The following is an 18062-nucleotide window of genomic DNA, read 5'->3' on the forward strand; positions in this document are numbered from 1 at the left end:
TTATCTTTTTTTAACCAACATTTTAAAAATAATGAGCTGTAGGGTAACAGCTTCCAAAGTGACCAGATAACCATTTTGAGTATTCTTTGGGGTTCTTGAATATTTTTATATTCCAAACACTTACATCCCTTGAGGTCACCTTTTCTTTATCAAATACTCAGGTTTTCTCTACTTGCAGGGATGTAGTTCTTCATGTTGGGAAAGCCATGTTCTGGTGGCGGATGTGGCTCATTACTGAGGCATCAGGGGCATGAAGCTACTTTTTTACATATTAGAAAGGAGAGATAAGGTAGGAAGTAGGGCCAAGCTCTAAACTCAAAGACTTCCCTCTTCTCTGTTGATATACTTCTTCCAGCTAGGCCCTATGTCCCAAAGGATACACAACCTTTAAAAACAACTCCAGCTAATAGTGTCACGCATTCAAATAATGGGGAACATTTCCCATGTAAACCATAGCATAGTACCATGGCCACATGGGGTCAATGCAAATTGCGCTGAATTCAACTTAAAAATCCTTCGCAGTCTTAACAGTTTCAACTTTGTCTCTTCTGAGATTCAGTCATCTCTGTGCTATATAAGCCCTTATAAAAATAAAATGAGAAATAATAACAAATTTCATATTTCTAATATTCAGTGACACAAGTGAAAACTGGCATCCCAAATCATCAAGATCAAAACACAGGAAGATGAACAACAAATCCTACAGTTCTGCATCCCACATCTGGGGACCCTGATGGCATCACCCATGCTTCAGTGGATTGGGGTGGCTCCTCCTTCCAGCTCTGTCAACTGTGACACATGCAGTCTCTCTCAAGGGCTGGCTTCACTTAGGTCCTGGAGCTTTCCCCATCAACGAGCTCTTGTTTCTGGCATCTCCAATGGCCTAAGAAAAGTGTCAGTTAGGCATGTCCTTTACAACTTCACACCAAACAGTAGGATCCTTTTACAGGGAATCTAATCTCTTTACACATTCTCTGGATTCGACTTTTTGGAATAAAACTCAGTGAACACCTTACTCTTGCATTGTGTATATCTGTAAAATCAGCACTATGTGGATGATACCAAGCTCTGATTCCACCTTTAGGTACAACCTGGCCCTTTTGGATCACAGCTGCATGGACCTCTGTAAAGCTTCCTGTCTACCCCTGGGCCATTTGCCAGCAGGATACCCTGAAGTTTTTATATTCTCAGATACAACTCTTTCAATTTAATTTGTAGTTTCAACTGGTATTGGTGTGTGGGAAGCAGTCTTAAGGTGCCTTGCCTGTGATCCCAGTGCAAAACAGAAGTTTCTCTTTGGTAGTGCTAATCTCTCACAAGTGTGGCCCCTTTATCTAACAGAGTTGAAGATCTTTCACTGAACAAACTGAACATCTTACTTGCTTTGGGTTCTACTTTTTGTTCCCTTTCCCTATAAATGTGAGTAAATGCAGTGAGCAATAACCATGCTATATGTATTGACATTTTCTCCATCAGAAAAATCAGTCCATCACTTTAAAATTTAGCTTGACTCAAATCTTAAGAACATGGACACAAACTTCAAGATTCATGGCCAGGTAAAACCCGAGTGGTTTCTACTCCAGTTCCTAATAAAACCCTTCCCCCCAACCCCTGACATCACATGGCCTCTACTGTTCACATTTTTTCTCAACATTTTGTTCTAATCTCCCATTATTCTCTATTTACAGCATTCTTTTTATAAGATTTAAAGTATGTGGGTGTGTATAGTGTGTGTATGTATGAATGGGGTCAGAGAAAAAAAATTTTTTTTTTTTGGTTTTTTGAGACAGGGTTTCTCTGTGTAGTCTTGGCAGTCCTGGAACTCAGAAGTGGTTCTCACCTTTCCCCCTGTGAGGACAGAGCCTTTCTTCCTGTTCTGCTGGTGTGCTCTACTCTACCTAGCCCATGAGTCTCTGGGTGATTCTCTTGTCTCTCCCTCTTCTTTCGCCATAGGAATGCTGTGATTACAGATGCACAGCATCACATCTGGCTGTTTACAAGAGTTCTGAGCTTGAGTTCAGGTTCACATAACTTTTATCAACCTTTCTTTCTTTCTCTCACACACTGTTCCCACTGAATAAAATTTTAGACTTCTTTTGCAAATTATATTTCACTAGAGCTTTATTGTTCAAAATATGGTTTTGACTGTTTACTCAGTAGATATGTTGTAAATGTAACTTATTTATCTTTGCTTCTAGTTCTTTTAAAATTTAATTATTGTTAATTACGTAAGATACACAGATGGTTTCCAAAATACAAGAATAGGTGTAGCTTCCACTAGATTTTTTTTTCCTATATAATCTTTTCCCTGCAAGTCATTTTGGTAGCTCTGACTCATGTTTCTACTACAGAAAAATGCACAGCACAAAAGCACAGACAAAAGACAACACACAATGTGAAATCATATATCTTACATTTGAAATAATTATGGTAAAATGAATGGTATGCAATATAAATTTACCACTTAATCATTTTATGTGTATAGTTCAAGAGGATGGCTTGTACCCAAAATAAGTGCAGTCATCACTTCTAGAAGTGCACTATCTTCTTCTACATTTTTTTTAATATTCTGCAGTAGAAACTCTAAAACCCTGGAACAGTGGCTCATTATTCCCTTCCTCCCTAGTTCCTGCTAACCTGCATTCTACTTTGTGACTCAATAAACGGCCAGTTTTGTCAACACCTTGCTGTTTCCCCCCAACTGTCTTTGCTAGACAGAGGAACAAAGCAGTCTTAATTAATTTTTCCTATGTTTGCATAGTATTCCATAGAATGAATTAAGTACGTATGCAGCCAATTCTTTATTGATGAAATGTTTATATTTCTAACCCTTTGCTATTGCAACAGTGCTGCAATGAACAGCTTAATGATCCATCATTTTTCCGAGTATTTTCATCCAGGCTCCTAAAACTGATATCACGGAATGTGAGGATAAAGGGACATGTGATTTTAGAATATTTGGGCTTACTATAATAATCAGCAATGAAGTATGGAGTCATTTGAGTATTAAATGAGAAATCATAGGGTAAGATTAAAATGCGGTTTAGCTACCAAGGTCATTTATTTGCCTCTTTAAACAATTATTTATTTGACTCAAATGCAGGGGGAAATGCCTCTATTGCTGCCAGTGTCCCCTCCCCCACACTGTGGTGGTGCCTACTTTTTCTTCTGCTCTGCGAGGGCCCTGTTAGGAGGGCTACTACCTGAGAATCTTTGTCTGCCAACTACAACCACACTGGGGAAATAAAGGAGGGAGGTGTGCCAATTCTCCAAGAATTTTTGGCTGTCAAATAGCACATCTGGACAATTCAGGCTAGGGAAAACAAGCACACACACTCATTTCTTTTAAAGTAAGGCCCTCTAGGCTGGAATAAGCCGGACACTGTTCTCAAAGAACCATTTCCTAAACTGTGCTTGCTCATTCTTAATTTTCAGAGGTGTGTGGTCCCCTGGCCCATTAATTCCACTGACAAAGAGATGGCTTCCTAGAGACCTCCTAAGAGCAGGGCCACAATAGACCCCAGAATCTGGCTGAGAGACGCCCTTAATTTACAGACCATTCATCGCGCCGATTGCCAGGTTTAATCATTAATCAGAAAGGGTCCAAGACAAAAAAACTAAAGCCACGCCCCAGGCCCATTTACCAGCTATGTTGACAACTGACACCCCAACAACAAATTATCCTGTTTAAGAACCCAGGCAGAGTTCTGCCAGGGGTCACACCTGAGCACATCACCCCTAAGAACTCCTTTGCGACTGTGGCGCCAGCGCGTGGCCAAGGCTCCCTGCCACGATAGGAATTCCTTCTGTACAATGCAGATGCAGTTCGGTCTGGAAACGTCCAGCCCCTGTGTGTTCTGCCCAGTAATGGTGTTCGGGGAAGGGGGGCAGCAGGACGATCCGATCCGAAGGGCTTAGACTCCTAGGATGGAGGGTGTGATCCAGTGCGAGGGTCTATCCCTGGCTCTCTGAATCTCTCCCCACCTTGCATCAGAGTCTTGATCCCTGCAGATCTGGGTCCCATCTTCTACCACTTGCGGCCTCTGTCCCACTGTGAAGTTCTGTAGCACCCCTGTCCTCGAGACCCGGAGCTCTCAGGAGAAGAAGCTGGGGGCCGCATCGGGGTCTTTTCCCAATCTGGGCTCTGGCTGCCCCCTCCCCCGCCGTCTGTTCGCTTTGTAAGGCAGTCAAAACAGAGCTAGCGGCCAAAGAGCGGGACGGGAAGCCCGGCCGCCTCGCCTCGCCCCTCGAGCGGGCCCTGGCCCCCTCCTCTCCGCTAGGCCTGCCCTCCCCTTTCCCACTTCTCTCCTCACCCTCACCTCCCCCCATCCCTCTCTCATTTCCTCTGGCACCCGGGCTCGCGGATCCCTCATCCGAAGCCCAGCTTCCAACCTAGACTGAGCGCCCAAACTCGCCTCCCCCTTACCTCTCCCCAATCTCAATCTCCTCCGCTCCCTTCGCCCTGCCCCCCCCCGTCCTACCTCTTCCCCTCCCCCACCGCCCGCCCCCCCCCCGCCCCCCTTCCCGTCTCCGCCTGAGATCGCCCCCTAACCTTGTCCCCGCCCACCCCGCGCAGCCGGCCCCTCCGTCCCGGCTGTGCTCCACGTGTGGACCGCTGCGCCCCGGCCCCCTCTGACAGCCACCGCCCGCCGTCCCGCCCCGCGCCCCGCCGGGCCTCTAAAACCCCGGCGCCGCGCCGTCCTCGGCGGCATCTTCCCCGGCGTCCAGCCTCCTTCCCTCCCTCCCCACCAGCCGCTCGCCCGCCCGGGGCCTCGCGCACCTCAGCTGGGCTGTTCAGCAGCTGCCCGCGCCAAACTGCCCTGCGGGACCCCGAACGAGCCCCGAGGAGACCCTCCTCTCCTTTTTTGGGGGGCGACTTTTGTCTGCTAGCCCGCTTCCTTTGGTGACTTCTGCAGCTTTCCAGGAGCTGTGCCCGGAGCGCACGGGAATCCGCTCAGCCTCTGCACCTCCCTCCCTCTTTTTTTTTTTTTTTTTTTTCCCTTGTGAGGTCCGCTTTCTTTGTAACTTTATGCCGCCGCTGCTCGGGTTACTTTTGTAATTTCCAGCCCCCACCCGCTGGCGGTCCTGGAGTCGCTCGGGGCAGTGGCCCGGGGGATGCAACGTGGACCGCGCGGGGCCGCCGGCTGCCTTGCCGCCGTGCCTTGCTGACCCTGTGCTAGAAGCCCGCGCCCCACTCGCTGCCGGTCAAGAACCGACCGACGCTGCGCACAGCTCCACCAGGACGCGGCGACCCAAGGCAGTCCAGCGAGCTGACGAAGGGCTGCTTAGACCCTGACTCCCCCCCAACCCCCGGCCGTGCGGATTTTATCTTCGATAGTCCTCCCTCAGCGGGCCGCGATCCGCGCGCTCTTGGCGCCGGCGATGGGGAGACGGCGGCGGTTGTGTCTCCAGCCCTACTTCGTGTGGCTGGGTTGCGTGGCGCTCTGGGCGCAGGGCACAGGGGGCCAGCCCCAGCCTCTGCCACCTAAGATGCTCCGGCCCCAGCCTCCCCCGCAACAGGTCCGGCCCGCCGTAGCGGGCTCCGAAGGTGGCTTTGCGGCACCCGAATACCGGGACGAGGGCGCGGTAGCGGCGAGCCGCGTCCGCAGGCGAGGACAGCAGGACATCCTCCGAGGGTAGGTGGGCGGCGGGGTGGCTGGCTCCTGTGGGGACCTAGGCTTCCCTGCCTTCAACCCCAACCCTCCCTGACTGTTGTGCTGACGGGTAAAGCCTCAGCTCCCTCCGCTAGGAAACTTAATGACCCCAAGAGCTCCTGGAGCTCTCCTTCGGCTTTCTCCCGAGAACCTCAATTCCTCCGCGGAGAGCCCTCCCTAGGGGGCTTCGGCTGGCTGGAGGTGGGGAGCCGGGCCTCTGGGTGAGGAGGGCAGAGCGTGGGCGACGTCTGTGGCGCTGGGAAAGGTTCCCAGTGTCAGGCCGAAAGCCGGCCTGGGTCTGCCCTGCGCCGGGGGCCCCGGGAGCCTGCCTGCTCCCCACCGTCGGGGGCGCAGCTCTAGAGCCTTTTGTTTGAGGACGTGTGCGGGAGTAGCCGCTGGTTCTCTCACAGTCAGCTCCAGCGCTCCACCTTCCGAATCGCCTTCCTTGACATTTAGGGGCCAGAGACACAGTTAATCAAGGAGGGATGGGTTTGGGAACCAGGGCAAGGCTTTTTGAACAGAGTGTTCCTTTTGTTCTCAGCATCGGGCTGCTAGAATAGTAGCAAAAGATGTGTTTCTCGTTTCCCGGTTTAAAAAGGCAAGCAAGGGAGGGCAGACGAAAGGGGATGTTTAGCTGTTCCGGGCCCTCCCCCATTCTAGCGTCTAGCCCCTGTACCTCCACATCTGTTTCCCCAAACCCAAGAATTTGAAGTGGGGCTTTGGTTTGTTCGCCGTCCTGAAATCTGCTCACGCTGGGCTTTGCTTAGGAAGGCATTTTTGTATCGCTTGCACCCGTCTTTACACGTGTATCACCGTGTTCGTCCCCTGCAGGCCCAACGTGTGCGGTTCTAGATTCCACTCCTATTGCTGCCCAGGATGGAAGACGCTCCCAGGGGGAAATCAGTGCATCGTCCGTGAGTATCTGGAGGGGCACACAGGCTAGGGCAGCACACTCGGCTCTGCTTCAGGGTTGGAACACTCAGCTGCCTGTACAAAACCACTGGTCACACAGCCATGGGAATGAGAGCTCGGTGGTGGGGGGAGAGCTGCATCAGCGAAGACTTCACGAACAGAAACCTGGGAGAAAGACATTGTTGAAGGTTTTAGCATGCTCGGATGCTTTGCTTAACCATGTATTTGTGCACGTTGATGCAAACGGAGGTTTTTGTGTTCGAACAATTCCCTAGACAGTTCGGCATCACCTTTTCTTTAAAATTTCGTGTAAGGCCACAGTGTTGCTAGCTCACTCCCGGACTCTCACGCTTTGGTCATCAGAATATCAGTCTTAGACCTTTACGTCACTTCCTCATCTCTGGGTTGTTCTCGTTAGCCACATGGTGAAGGTTTAAAAGGAGTAATCTCCTCCCAGATTTTGAATTGACCCAAAGTTAACAGAATTTTTGTTTTGCTTTTGAGAGACTTAATCTAAATTGTTTGACTCTTCGGGGGTGAGGGGCAGCGAAACTTAGAATTTCCACACTGGACAGTATGGTTTCTCAAACGTGAATCAAATACCTTGAAAACGTCTGTCTGTCTATCGGAACTTAAAGGTTGGGGTTGTTATTATTATCTTCAGTATTAGTATTAGTAGTTGTAGCATTTAAGATTCCAAAGTGTACATATGCATGTCTCCAAATTCTAAGTGGCAAACTCATTATTTTCCAGTGTCATGATGAAATACCGGTAGGAATCTTCTTTCATACGCATGTTGGGTGAAGTGTGACATGCCTTTCCATGTGTGTTTATGTAGCCTGGACACATTTGTCCACTCTGGAGGATAGCCAGGTCACAGACAGCACATGCATTTCCAGTCCATCTTGACTCTAGACTGACCTTTGGTCTTTTCTGGGGGAAAGATAATTATGCCACTCTGAGCAGCAAGAGGGCAAGCTGCCCTAGCCAAGGGCTACTGTGGGCATAGTGGCATCTCTGACTCTGTGTTTATTGGTTTTGTGGGTTTGAGACAGACCATAAATGCTGTTTCTGTTCTTTCAAAGGACAGAAATTTGAAATTTTATTGTCAAGATTTTTTTCTCTTTTTTTTTCTATTAAAAAAAATCCCACAACCACTAGCAATCAAGAAAAAAAAAAACTACTGTGTTCTTTTAAGTTATTGATTTAGAAATACTTTAAATTGGCCCTCCATGAATGTATAGGTCTTTGGTTTTATTTAAAGAAGAAGAAGAAGAAGAAGAAGAAGAAGAAGAAGAAGAAGAAGAAGAAGAAGAAGAAGAAGAAAGTTATGGTCACAGAAGGTCCTATGTGTAGTATTTATAGGAGGTGCATTACTCTTTCAGGCCACTGGGGCATTACTGTGTCTGCCTCACACTAGCAGGGGCTCCTAGACTATTGAAACAGCTAATGTCACTCACCACACACCTGCCACACTCTGCTGGAAATGACTTAGGCACTTCGGAAAGTCTGACTCACTAGATGTAATGAATGTGACTGCCATTATTGAGTTGGAGAGCAGCCGAGGAGAAGGGATAGGTTTATGGTACGTGTTGAAAATCTGTAGAGTCGGGTTTTATTGGATCACTAAGGAATGGGAATTCCAGAGAGCAAAGCCTTCCAGTGTAGCTGCAGTAGTGATATATGTATGGACCAGTGAGTGTCCGCTTTAAACACTTTGGCCGTCATCGTGCCATTTCCTTCTTTAGAAGATCAGCTTTGAGCAACTCATAGTGAGTAGTGTCACCCAAATTTCTCCTACTTGAAATATTTGGGTGCTAATGGGATGCATTAGGTGAATCATGACATTATCTTCCTAGCTCCAGAAATATTTATGATATCTATATCAAGTATAGCTAAGTAATATTTTCTATTAACACCATAATAAAATAACTTACACACTTGAGTGCATAAAATTTGTGCATAAATTCAACAGAAGAACAGGCGTGCTGCAGTGGTACCCTTCCTTCCTCTTGGGCAAGCCTCACCTAAGTTTAGCTACATTGAATTCATTAATTCTGCTATTTTCACATCTTAAAAAGGTCACATGTGAAGAAATAAGGAAATTAAAGGCACTGTGGACTTACAACTAGGAATTTTTATTTCCAGAATTTTTTGATAACAGTATTTCTTTGTTGAATTGACTTATATTTCCCTGTGAAGCAAAGATAAACTGAGAGGCAATTCACAAATAATAGCAATAACATGGGGACAACTGATTAATTTTCTCATTTGTTTATGTCTCCACATTCTCTCTGTGCAGAATGAGCCCTAAAGTCTGACTGAGACCAGGCTTCACACAAGAAGGCAATAAAGAAATGTGTCTGTTATTTTAAAAGCATGATGCATTATGAACTTGTTCCCTCTTTCATTACGATTAGTTTATTTGTTAGTTTTTAAAGACAGGGCCTCTAGCTAGTCTGCTGGGATGGAACTAGCTGTGTTGCCAGCTTGGCCTTGAAGTCCCGGGCTCTCTTTCTGCCACTCAAGTGCTGAGATTACAGGCTTGAGCCACCATGCCCAGCTGTTATTATTCTTCATTGTGGCTTGAAATGCCGTTGAGGTACTTCCAAATTTCCATGTTTCCAAACTGACTTTCTAGCTTTTCTTTAAAAAACAAAACAAAACAAAACAAAAAAAAAAAACTTTAAAAAATTGTCTTAGAACATGAAATAATGGAAGAAGAGGTTGCTTAAGCATTTGTTTATGGAGAAAGTATGCAGTAGTGCTTTGATCATTGGGAAAACAATGGGATGAGATTGGCTTAGCATTTGAGAAATGAAAAAAAATAAAAATTCAGAACCTTCCAATGTAACCCTTTTGATTTATGTTTCTAATGAGAAAGTAGAACCCACAGAGGTTTTGAATGTTTTCTGTGCTCACAGTGGTCCATTGTCAGAGTAAGAACTCAACATCACATCTCCAATGTGTCATGTTCTAAGTACCAGTCCATACAGCTTCTCCTATCATCACCATTCTCCTAGTATGTCCCTGTCTCCTTCCACTCCTTCCCACATCACTACAATTCATCATCTCTGTTAAAATAGAGGTTCTAGAATGAGACCACAGACTGAAATGAGCACTGGGAGGAAGGAGTTTGTTCATCAGCCTTGCTTCTTCCTGGCCTGTGGACAGTACACACTGAAGCGTTGACAGGCAACTCATTGCCTGAAAATGTCCAAGCTCCACCCCCTTGAACCGTCTTTTAGTTTGAGACCTAAATAGAGCCACTTCAATGAAGTATAGATTCATCTGCCTGCTAAGAAGGGACCCTTGAAATAAAACTATGTTTTAATGAACATTTGTCGTAAAAAATATTGGTGATCAGAAACTAATACATTTTAAGTATTCTATGGTGGGTACTATTTTCTTGTCCCCCCCCCATTTTAAATCTTAAAAACACAATATTTTTACAGTATTTTCACTCAGGAGACCTTGTTGATACACTGTTCATATTATACAGATGCTAAAAGGGAACTTAGAAAAAGAAAATAGTTACAGGTTTGACCTTGTAAAGACTTCCTCTCACTATCTGAGGTCCTGGGTCTCTTTGAAAGCATTAAGATTTCTCTCCAGCAAAAGATTCATGTGCATGCTGCTGTAAGTATTTACATGTAGTTTCAGGGCATTCCCAGACCCTTCTCTTGTTTCATGCATCCTGGGTCAGAGCAAATTAGCACACAGACTTTGTGCTCAAAGAGGGAATTCAACCGGGGACATAGAGATAAATCTTTCAGCTCCTTAATGGCCTGACTAAATTTGGGAGGGAGAGTTCCTGTTCCAAGGCACTTGACTGCAGGTTTTGAGTATCTGTGGTATGTGCTGTGTCAGTGGACCTAATATTCTTGGCTCAGATGAACCTCTTCTTCACAGAGGTCACTGTTGTAGGAAACTTCAATCCCCACCCCGACCCCTGTCAGAATGGCTTTTCAGAGCAGCAGGACTGGGCTAGGCTGTGCTGATAATATGGCAGAAGAAAGACTGGAGGAAGGAGAGGAATTATGAAGGGGGATAAAGATTGATGACAGGGTAGGGCAGAAGCCAGCTGGGATGGAATGTTTAGGGAACCTGACGTTAGGCCAACTCGTTAGGGCCTGGTGTCTCTATTTCTGCCATTTCACATTCTTTCATAGTAGGCTATATTTTCTAAGATGTTCAGTCTCTCTGGGTTTCTTCCCTACTGCAGGCTCCCTAAGATCGAGACTTCCTCCTTTGGTAAATCCTGAATTCAGAAGTTTTTAATTTTTCATTACAAAAAAACAAAAAAAAAACCAAAAAACTTGTATCGATAATACAGTTAAAGAATTGGCATTAATTGGTGTTATAGAATTTGAAAGAGGTTTGCTTCTTTGTACATCATCACAAGGAAATGGTAAAACTTAGTGCCGTGTCTCCAGTGGGTGATCTATTATATACTGAAAGTCAGGTGTTTTGCAACTTTGATTTCATACCCTAGTTTTTCAGACCTACGACTTTAAAATATGGCTTTCATTCCATGAAGCACAGTCAAGGGTGCTGTCACTCATCCCCACTCTTGTTGTGTTCTCTGCAGCCATTTGCAGGAACAGCTGTGGAGATGGTTTCTGTTCCCGCCCCAACATGTGTACTTGTTCCAGCGGACAAATATCTCCGACCTGTGGAGCAAAATCAAGTACGTTAGCTCTCTGGGACTACATCCACTGCATTTTCCTTAAACCCGTGAACCAGTGACAGCTGACCTCCTCCAAGAAGACACGGATTGGTGATTGTTCTCACTAACCAGGCTTGTGTTAAATTTTGAACTCAGACCATCTCGGTGCCTCCGCTGTTGCCTAATCACTAACAGAAAATGTGTCTGAGTAGTGGGATTGTTATGATCCCATAAAGTGATTCTTCGTAGTAACTATAACTCCCCAAGCTTTCGCTATGTGCAAGTTTCTATGTGCTGTGTTTGCACTATTTCAATCCTCTCATCAGCATGGTTTGATACTGATATGATCCCATCTTGCAGAGGAGGAAAGTGGAGCACATAACATGTTAACTAACCACTGTGTTACTTTGATGTCTATTGCTATGATAAACTTCATGACCAGAGACAACTTGGGGGAGGAAAGGGTTTGTTTTCTCTTAGAACTCCCAGGTAACACCCCATCACCAAGGCAAGCCAGAGCAGGGACTCAGGGCAAGCACCTGGAGTCAGGGACTGAGGCAGAGGCCAAGGTGGAATACTGCCTACCAGCTTGTGTACATGGCCTTTTCATCTACTTTCTTCACCACCCAGCACCACCTGCATAGGTGGTAGAGCCCATAGTGGGTTGGGCCCTTCCACATTAACATTCAATCAAGAAAATGCCCGGTAAACTTGCCCATTGACAGTCAAATGGACACAGCTCTCCCGGGTAACTCTAGCTTGTATCAAACTGACAAAAATCTAGCCAGGTCACACACCCAAGGCAACCGAGACAATCTACTAAACGTGTCCTCCAAAACACTAGCCTGTATTCATTGCCTTTTGTGTAATTATTGAAGCTTTAATTCTATTTGTGTCTGAGCTATGAGGAGGGAAGGAGATTAAAAAGACAACAGATATTTACTGAAGTCCTGACCAAATATTTTGTTACACATATTAATTTCCAACAATTCTATAAAATAAGAATGTACTTTTTTTTTCTGGACTCTTTAGAAAATGTTGGAACTCAAAGTCCAAGACTAACCTTGTGTGCAAGGGTTTAAGATCACATTAGATAAAGCAGAAATGATATTGTTTACTTAACCGCTCAATATCTAAATAAGAGCTTTAAATCTGCCTTAAAGATTGCTACATTTTAATAGTTCCCTCACAAGTATTTGCTCGACAAGAGTGATGTAGAACCTGTCTGATTCAGGAGTAAGATTCAAAAGATGCACACCAGTGTCTGTCTTCTGATGGACCACTGACAGGAGCCTCTGGGGTCATTGTTTTCAGTAGTCTGTTTTCTCAGCGACTTGGGACTTACCATGCAAATGTACAAAGACTTTGAGTACCTTTAGTAGCATATTTCCTCTTGCTAGACTGCCCTCCAGAGACCCTTCCTCTGTGTGTTCATTATCTATTTCCTGATTTCCTCCCACCCACCATTGGCAACAAAACAAAACATAAATCAAAGCAATACTGCTTCTTTTTATTCCCAACATAATATTTTATTGACTTTTTGGGCATTTCATAGAATGTTTCCTGATCACATTCACTTCCCAGGCCCACCCCATCACCCTTATGACCTCCCCACAAAAAGAAAAGAAAAGAGAAGAAAAAAAAAAAATCCAAGTGCAATACTGCTTTTTAATGACCAGACCTGAAAAGGGATCACTATACATGGTACCTGGTACAGTCGGGGATCCACACATTAATTTGGCCTTTAGAGAATACCTTTCCACCAGGAACTTTCCTAACCCTGCCAACCTTTATCCTTCTTGAACCTGCTACAGCTTTTTAACCCCATTTATTATTAACTGCCTGAAACAATTTTTTTCATGAGTGTGTGTATGTGTGTGTGTGTGCGTGTGCGTGTGCGTGTGTGTGTGTGTGTGTGTGTGTGTACATGCACACGAGCACTCATGTAGAGGCCAGAAGGTAACCTAGGGTGTCATTCCAAGTGAGGTAGAGCTCGCTTCCAAAGTGAAACTCTTGATTCATGGCTGACCACAGTCTTATGTCTGCAGCTGCTTTCTCATCAGATGGCCCTGGCATCCACCCAGTGCTCTCACAACTGCGGCTTTTCTGTTCCCATGTAACTCTTTAAATACGTGCCTTCTAGTAGACAGTGTATTTCAGCTCCACCTTTTTCTTGTCGTGTGGTTCAAGCCATCCTCATCTTTCACCAGATTCCCATCTATGTGACTTCTTTAAGTCCCTTTTCTGCAGCGCAGCTCACCCAATAAAATGGAATCTCTTCACTTTTATTGAAATCCTCTGCTTTCATCTGCAGTTGGCAGATACTAAACCCTTTGGTGGGCAAAGATAAGATGAACCCCACCTTAACTGATGGCCTTGCCTTCCTTTCCATTATACCTTCCACACCAATTCTTTGGAGGAAACCCTAAAAGGTCTGAAAGGTCTTTATGTTGTTGGGTTCTTACCCCTCTAAAACTGCTCCTTGTTGTTTCCCATGCTTGGCTGATTCTCATTCTTCAAAGATCAGTCTAAATGTTACAGCAGAGGTTTTGTTTTATTTTGTTGTTTTTCTGGTTGCTGTGTTTCAGTTCCTAACTAAATCTTCTCCAGACAGGTAATTGCAATTTATAATTACTGTGTAGTGTTTGAAGCTTAGATTTTATTTGTCCCCCTACTGATTTGCAGATTCCAAGGGGACTGACCCCAATCCATCATGGCAGCACACACATAGGTCTTGACTTCCAAGTGGATAGGAGTGTCGCCCACATGTCCTAAACTAGGCTACTAACACCCTTTAGTGATTTCTTTTGACACAGGAATCAAAGTTTGTTTTAAAAATATACTGACTCACACATGTTAACAGGCATATGCACAGGTGTGGCCTTAAAGACAAACCATAAACGTTTGTTTGGATAACAACATCTGCATTAGTGGAATATACTTGCCATCAGATCGGACAGGTAATTTATAGAGGCATAAGCTCGTGCGTACAACTTGGTGACTGGTGTCTGTCTTTTTCTTGTTGTTCTCTGCAGTCCAGCAGTGCAGTGTGAGGTGCATGAACGGTGGAACCTGTGCTGATGACCACTGCCAGTGCCAGAAGGGATACATCGGGACGTACTGTGGACAACGTAAGAAACATTAGAAACAACCTCACCATAAACACTGTGACTCGCTGGCCATTTCATATTGGTCAGAACTTAAGTTCTTGCAAGGCTCAGGGCTGGCCATTGGAAGAGGTAGTTTTATATAGTAAGTCGCAGTTCATAATTTAGCCTGGAAGAATTCTTCTAACTCAGTAGTTTTGGTTTTTTTTTTTTTATGCTTTATAATATTGATGTTGAACACTAGCAATGTGCTATCCAGTTTGGTGTTTGTCATGGGTATTTATGCCACAAAACATAGATACTTTCCTGAAAAAATAGTGAAAGATATTGGAAAACTCTGTAGCTTTTCCTACTCATATATACATTTTTAAGAGTTATTCAAACCCCCTTGAGAGCCAATTTCACAAATTACCAATTGTTCAAACATATTTACTACAAGAATACAGGACTATGAAGTTATCTGAAAAGATTAGGTATCACTATGAAAGAAGAGAGGTCTTACCCACTCCCAGCATGGGAGATTGAGATCAGGGTCTTTACATGCCAGGCAAGCACGTTAACCACTGTGCTGTGTTCCTACGCCCCAAAATATAATCTTCACTGGAGAGAATCACACACTGATCACTAGATAGTCCTGTTTGGAGGAAGGTCCTGTTTGGAGCTCCTTGACTGTGACACATTCCTGGGGAATACAGTTGGTTAATGCCCACCAAATCGCGACACTTTTATGAGAGATTGCACTGCTTTTGTTTGTTGGGTTAGTTTTGTTTGCAGTACTGAGCATGAGTCCAAGTCTTTGTGCATGATAGGCAGGCTTCCTATAGCTGAGACAGAGCCTCAGCTCTCTTTTTACTTTTCACATTGAGCCTGGATCTAACTAAATTACCCAGGCTGTCTCTGACCTCATCTTCTGGCCCAAGCTGGCCTGCAACTTGTGATCCTCCAGCCTCAGGCTCCCTGGTAGCTGGGATACACAGACCTGCACTACCTAGCCAAGCCAAAAATAGCATAATTTTAAGTACATATGAAGAACATTAAAGAAGGCCGAATCGCATCTCGAAAGATCACCCACGTCATTTCATTCATGTTTCATGTGAGCTTAGACCCTGTACTGGGGCTTCCCTGAGAACTCCCGATGTTTCCAGCATGGAAGAACCGATGGGAAGTGTGAATGAGGATCTGACTTTAATTTTGGTATTTATTTTTGTCGCAGTGTGAAATGCTTCTTGATTGTGATAAACATGTATAGCATGACATTTATCATCTTAAACACTTGAAGTTACAGTGCGGTGTAACTTATTAGTCTATTCACATTGCAGTGCAGACATCTCTAGCCCATCTTCAGGATGTCTGTGCTATAAAACCGAAGCTCTACACCCACCCGTGAGACCACTGCCCTCATTTCCTTTTCATTCCAAACTCTAATACACAACATACTAGATTATGCTTTTAATTTCTCTTGGTGCTTTATAAAGTAAGCACAGTATTTGTCCTTTATTTTCACTGGTTCAATTTACTTGGCCTAATAAACTCAGGTTTTATTCAGGCTGTCGCATGTACCAGAACTCCCTCCTCTTAAATTACTGTCAGGAATTCTGTCTGTCTGTCGTGTGTGTGTGTGTGTGTGTGTGTGTGTGTGTGTGTGTGTGTGTGTGTGTGTGTTGTGTGACACTGTTTATGCATCTGTTGATGAACATTTATGTTAATTTATCTTTTGGGCATTGTGAACATTGCTGCTACAAACACTATTGTATACATAACTATTTGAGTCCTGGTTTCCATTCTTTTGGATATATACCCAGAGATATATACTCCAATTTGCTGGACATACAGAGGCTCTGTGTTTAGTGTCTGAGGGAGAGCTATACTGTTTTCTGTTATAGCTGCAGGAATTATTCCTGACATGATGCAGAAGGAACCAGCTTGCCTTGGTATTTTCTCTTTCTCTTTAAATGAAAACTATTCTAATAGGTATGACGCAGTATTGCATTGTGGTTGTCCTAGTTATTTTTAATATTGTCTTCTGGGTGTAATTGTAGCTTCCCAAGCAATGCTATAAAGGTGTAGCACAATATCAAGAAAATAAATCAGTTTACAGGCAGTTTGTATGCTGGTAAAGACAGGAATAGGCCAAACTCAATGATTAGATAATATGTGTTTTAGTGTTTCCTTTATTTGTAACACTGAACTCTGCCACTGTGTAAAGATGAGCACAAGCTTGTGTTTCTAAGGGAGACTTGGAGAAGCAGAGGTAGATGGGAAAAGCAGGTCCCTGTGATTCTTGTTCACAGAAGACATTACAAGCAGAACCTTTTTGGGGTCATTATCTAGACAGGCCCAATAAGGGGAAGTGAAGGAATCAGGGGTCTGTGTTTTAAAGACCCAGCCCAGAAGCTGTTCAGCAGACTCCCAGTCTTAGCTCCCCTCTCATTCAGAAGGGAGACTTTTGCTTTCTCAGAAGCTCAGTTTTCTATCTTTCCAGGATGTTCAATTCTTTGTCCATCCCAGGAAATGAGCAATCCCCTAGACGATCAATGCAGCCCTGTTACATTACTTGGGAACTGTTATCTACTCAAGGTTGCATACTTGACCAAAAATCAGAGGAAGACTCAGAAGTGGCTGCTCTATGAGGGCCTCTTCTGAGAGAGGGGAACACTCACACACGTAACTAGCAAGGTGGAAACTCCCAGTCAAACATCACAAAGGCTAGCATTAGAGTAAGGAGAGTAGGGGATTGGGTACCTGCATAGCAGGGTGCTTTGATCTCTTGTGGCTAGACGGAAATTTCTCCCTGAAGAGAGTAGATGTTTATGCTGCCACTCCTAAAGCAAGAGACAGGGCAAGGCACACCACAGGGAACTAATTGTCTTCCCAGAGAGGAAGAATAGGTAGGATTTTCCACTCCATAAGCTTGGAAAAGAGCCATTGGGAAGGTCACTGTGCTCAATGCTTTTTACTCCATGCCCAGCTCTTAGGTCCCTATGCTGTGAATAACCTATGGGTAGGCACCTGGCTGTAGGGGAAAGGGAGCATTCTTGCATCCTATTGAGCCAAATCGCTGTGTGTCCTTCCCTTTGCATGGGGCAGCGATGGTGCACGTGTGGGGAAGTGGACTGGTGGGTAAATGAACAGGTGAGAATCTCTGTTCATGGTCTGTTTCTTGTCAACTTGACAAAAACTGGGTTCATCAGGGAAGAGGGCACCTGAAATGGGGAATTGCCTTCATCAGATGCTTCAGGCAAGTCTGTGGGGAAATTTTGACTGATGGCTGATCGTGAAGGGGCCAGATCACTGTGGGAAATGCCAGCCCTTGGGACTGGGGAGGGCAGATGGTCCTATGTTGTATAAGAAAGCAGGCTGAGCAATCCAGTAAGCAGCATTCCTCAATGTCTCTGCTTCAGTCCCTGCTTCCATGTTCCTGCCCCAGCTATTCCTCATTATGGACTATGAGGACCTATACGGCAAGTTTCCTCCCCATGTTCGTTTTGGTCACTGTTTTACTGCAGCAACAGAACCATGAATAGTGCAGAATCCAATGCAAATTTAGGTCATTAGCAGATCTAGAATGAGAAGAAATCAGAGTAAAGGAATGGGAATGCACATCTGCACACAGGTCATAGCATCTATTTTCGATCCTGTGGGGGAAATGTTCTGGACACAAGGAAAAGCAAGTTCAAAGGTGCTATGACATAAAATAGACTCTGCCGACTGTGAAAACAG

The 18062-nt window shown here is 44.8% G+C and overlaps 1 protein-coding gene across 1 annotated transcript in view; it reads left to right on the top strand.

The window, feature by feature from the left end:
• Positions 1–4725: 4725 nt before the first annotated feature.
• The window catches only part of Fbn2 (fibrillin 2), a 220748-nt gene continuing 207411 nt past the window's right edge, over positions 4726–18062 (top strand). Inside the window, exons 1-4 of the mRNA XM_021634127.2 lie at positions 4726–5636; positions 6486–6568; positions 11158–11256; positions 14271–14366. Coding sequence (XP_021489802.1) covers positions 5383–5636; positions 6486–6568; positions 11158–11256; positions 14271–14366 — 532 coding nt within the window. The 5' untranslated portion in view covers positions 4726–5382. The remainder of the gene's footprint in view (positions 5637–6485; positions 6569–11157; positions 11257–14270; positions 14367–18062) is intronic.

Source organism: Meriones unguiculatus, chromosome 2 (genome assembly GCF_030254825.1).
Source record: "Meriones unguiculatus strain TT.TT164.6M chromosome 2, Bangor_MerUng_6.1, whole genome shotgun sequence".
Lineage (NCBI taxonomy): Eukaryota > Metazoa > Chordata > Mammalia > Rodentia > Muridae > Meriones > Meriones unguiculatus.